General features: G+C 34.6%; 1 protein-coding gene across 1 annotated transcript; it reads right to left on the reverse strand.

Annotated features, from left to right (window-relative positions):
- Nucleotides 1-720: 720 nt before the first annotated feature.
- Nucleotides 721-2,497, reverse strand: LOC111909964 (uncharacterized). The gene is made up of 2 exons (XM_023905759.2): nt 2,202-2,497; nt 721-1,697 (listed from the first exon to the last, which is right to left on the reverse strand). The coding sequence occupies exon 2, from the start codon at nt 1,663-1,665 to the stop codon at nt 904-906; it is 762 nt and encodes a 253-aa protein (XP_023761527.1). The 5' UTR covers nt 1,666-1,697; nt 2,202-2,497; the 3' UTR covers nt 721-903.
- Nucleotides 2,498-2,935: the final 438 nt, after the last annotated feature.

Here is a 2,935-nt window from a genome sequence, read left to right on the forward strand (position 1 = left end):
AACTTAATAAGTAACTTAAGAAGCAAAAAACATCAATGTCATCTCAAAAAGACAAAAATAGCACAAAAATCATCAATAATCAAAATGGAATCGGAAGGAGGAAAGAAAAAGAAGACTCCAGAAGAATGGAAACATAAGAAAATAGAGGAGGGAATAAACCTGCACGGATTTATCGTGAAGGTGGAAATCTCTTGGAATACCCAAAAGAAATTCAGAGTCGACATTGATGCTACTAAGTGTAATATGACGCATATACCCAAAAGAAATACAGAGTCGACATTGATGCTACTAAGTGTAATATGACGCATGATTATGATTGCATTAGAAAAGCAATAAATTAATTAATAGGGTAGAATATAAGCCCAAAACTCAAAGCCCAAAGGTCAACCCGTACATGAATCCCCTAAGGCAAGGCCTTGGTGCCTCAAAAAAATTGTCGCCTCATAGAAAGAATCGACGCCTCCTGTACACGACATCACCTCAAGAATCAACGCCTCCTGTACACGACATCACCTTGGAGGCTGGAGGCATTTCTCCTGTCGACTTAAGTGGCCTAGTGCCTCCGAGCGCCTGAGGTGCGCTTTTTAAAACACAGTTTTCTAGTAGTGCCTCCTTTTGAGATGATCAAATTGTTGCCATCAGTTTGAGGAAATGGAGAAATGGTGGTATTTATAGTTGACATGAACGGAATAATCAAATTTAAAGAACTCACAAACCACATTACCCAAACTTTGGACACAAAATTTACTAGGTTGAACAAAACCCCACACAAAAGATCATCTCAACCTATCTCATACATCTAAAAACACAACTTTCAGCATATGAAAAAAAGGGTATTCAAAAAACATGTTGAACATTCATACTACTTACATTAACAAGTCTAGATCTTACTTTCACAACAAGTTAATTGTCACATTCGCCCCTCAACCGAGCTATAGCAGCATAAAGCTTCCTTCTTGGCCCAACAGCAAGAACACCCATCTCTTTCAAATCATCAAGAGTAAGCAAAGGTAACGCTTCTTCATCAACCTCATGCATTTCAAACATACCTGCATATCTTCCAAATCCCACATCCTCTAACCATCTTCCAACACTATTTACACATTTGCCACTCGATTCTGAAACAAGATCATTGCTTTCAAGATTATCAGTAATACTGACACCCTTTTGGATCTTGAAAGTGGGTTCATTAACATCCTGTCTCAAAGCTCTTTTGCTAATACCAGACCCTTGATTATCATTTGATCCATAAAGATTATCCATTGATGGAGTCCATGGAGTTTCAAAAACGGTTCTTCTGCATCTTTTGCTTCGTGGGCCTTTTATGCACTTTTGGGTTGGTTTAGATTCGATTGTTTCCATGTTCTTGGGTTTTATGAAGTTGGGATCATCATTCTCTATGTTTTGCTGTATATCGTTGTTAACCACAAACTTTGAAGATAAATTGGGATGATCAGAAACTGTGAATTCAGATGATGCTTGTTCAGGGAACCCAGAAATTTGATCGGTTTGTGGTTCTTCAAGTATGCTAAGATCATAAACCCATAAATTGTTCATCATCATGTCAGAGATTCCATAATTAAAAGCAGTAGATAAATCTCCTATGTCTCCCAATCTAACATTCGGCCATCTTTGCCCTTTTGATTCCATATGTGACGCCAACATTTTCCCCAAAATTGAATGCTCAAAACCCTAATCTGGAACAGTAATAACGAAATTAGAACACCAATAAAACTCTCAACTTAAAATTTGCCAAAAAGGTATCCAAATTTTGAAAGAACAGACAAGAGATTTGTGACGCGCATCAAGAAAGAAGCGATAATTGAAAAGATTATTACCCGAAAAATTCAGATACGAAGGAACGCAGAAACCCCACTGATTATATAAAATAAAAGAAAAAAACCCTAAAAGTATGTAATTCCCCAAATGATATCCTGATATAAAGCAAGACCTAGGTCTAAAAGTGAGGACAGTTCATAAAAAAAAAAGATCACTCCTTCAAGATAAAAGCAATTGAAAAAAATTATGTATTAGACACAAACGCACCAAAGAACACAAGAACGAGCTGAATCTGACACAGTTTGTGAGAAAGTACTCCAAAAATGAAGAAATATTCTGACGTTAAACAAAATCCATGTCCAATTTGAAGCAATAACGGAAGAAAATCCGATTAACAACTAAAATTGAAGACAAGAACGAACCTTTCAGAGGGGGATGCAGTTGTAGCCGAAACTGTATTCCGTCGAAATTGGATTCTACTTTGGATTAGCGTAATGGATTTGTTAATTGAAGTGAGCGATGGGAGTAAGAAAGTAAGGTGAATTGGGAATTGAGGAGTGTAACGGTTTACAGAGTTTCGGGGAGACTACATGTGGATGGAAATTTCTTCCATTGAGAGGTCAACGTCGGGTCAACGGTGAATGAGGTGTATCCACTTTTGGGAATTTTGAAGACTGAAGCTGTGTACTTGATTTAGTTAAGAATTTGGGGTAAGGGATAAGAATGGCATTTATGGACTTAGATTATGACATCTGTAATGTAAGGACTTTCATCAAGGAGTATGAAATTCACGAAGCTTCTTGATCCTTCTATGTCTATACTCGGTGGGACCACAGTAAAAAAATAATTAAACTTTATAATAAAACTTATAATTATTTATTTTCAATAAATTATTAAATAAATATGATTTTATAGGATTTTTAATATATAAATTCAATTAATTATCAGTAATTATAACCGAAATTTATTCAAAACAAAATTAAATTTCACCTAAAAATTAGGAATCAAATAAATTATTTTCTAATTTATTATCAACATCAATACTTTTTAAAAATAAAAAATATAAGAAATTGATAAATGTCATCTTTATAGATCATTTAAAAAAATATAAATTATAAAAAAATGACAAGGGGTAATAATAACTATTTTTTATTAG

The sequence above is a fragment of the Lactuca sativa genome, chromosome 4, assembly GCF_002870075.4.
Source record: "Lactuca sativa cultivar Salinas chromosome 4, Lsat_Salinas_v11, whole genome shotgun sequence".
NCBI lineage: Eukaryota > Viridiplantae > Streptophyta > Magnoliopsida > Asterales > Asteraceae > Lactuca > Lactuca sativa.

What these genes read in the sequence shown, in the direction of transcription:
- LOC111909964 (XM_023905759.2), bottom strand. Translation starts at nt 1,665, where the DNA reads ATGTTGGCGTCACATATGGAATCAAAAGGGCAAAGATGGCCGAATGTT.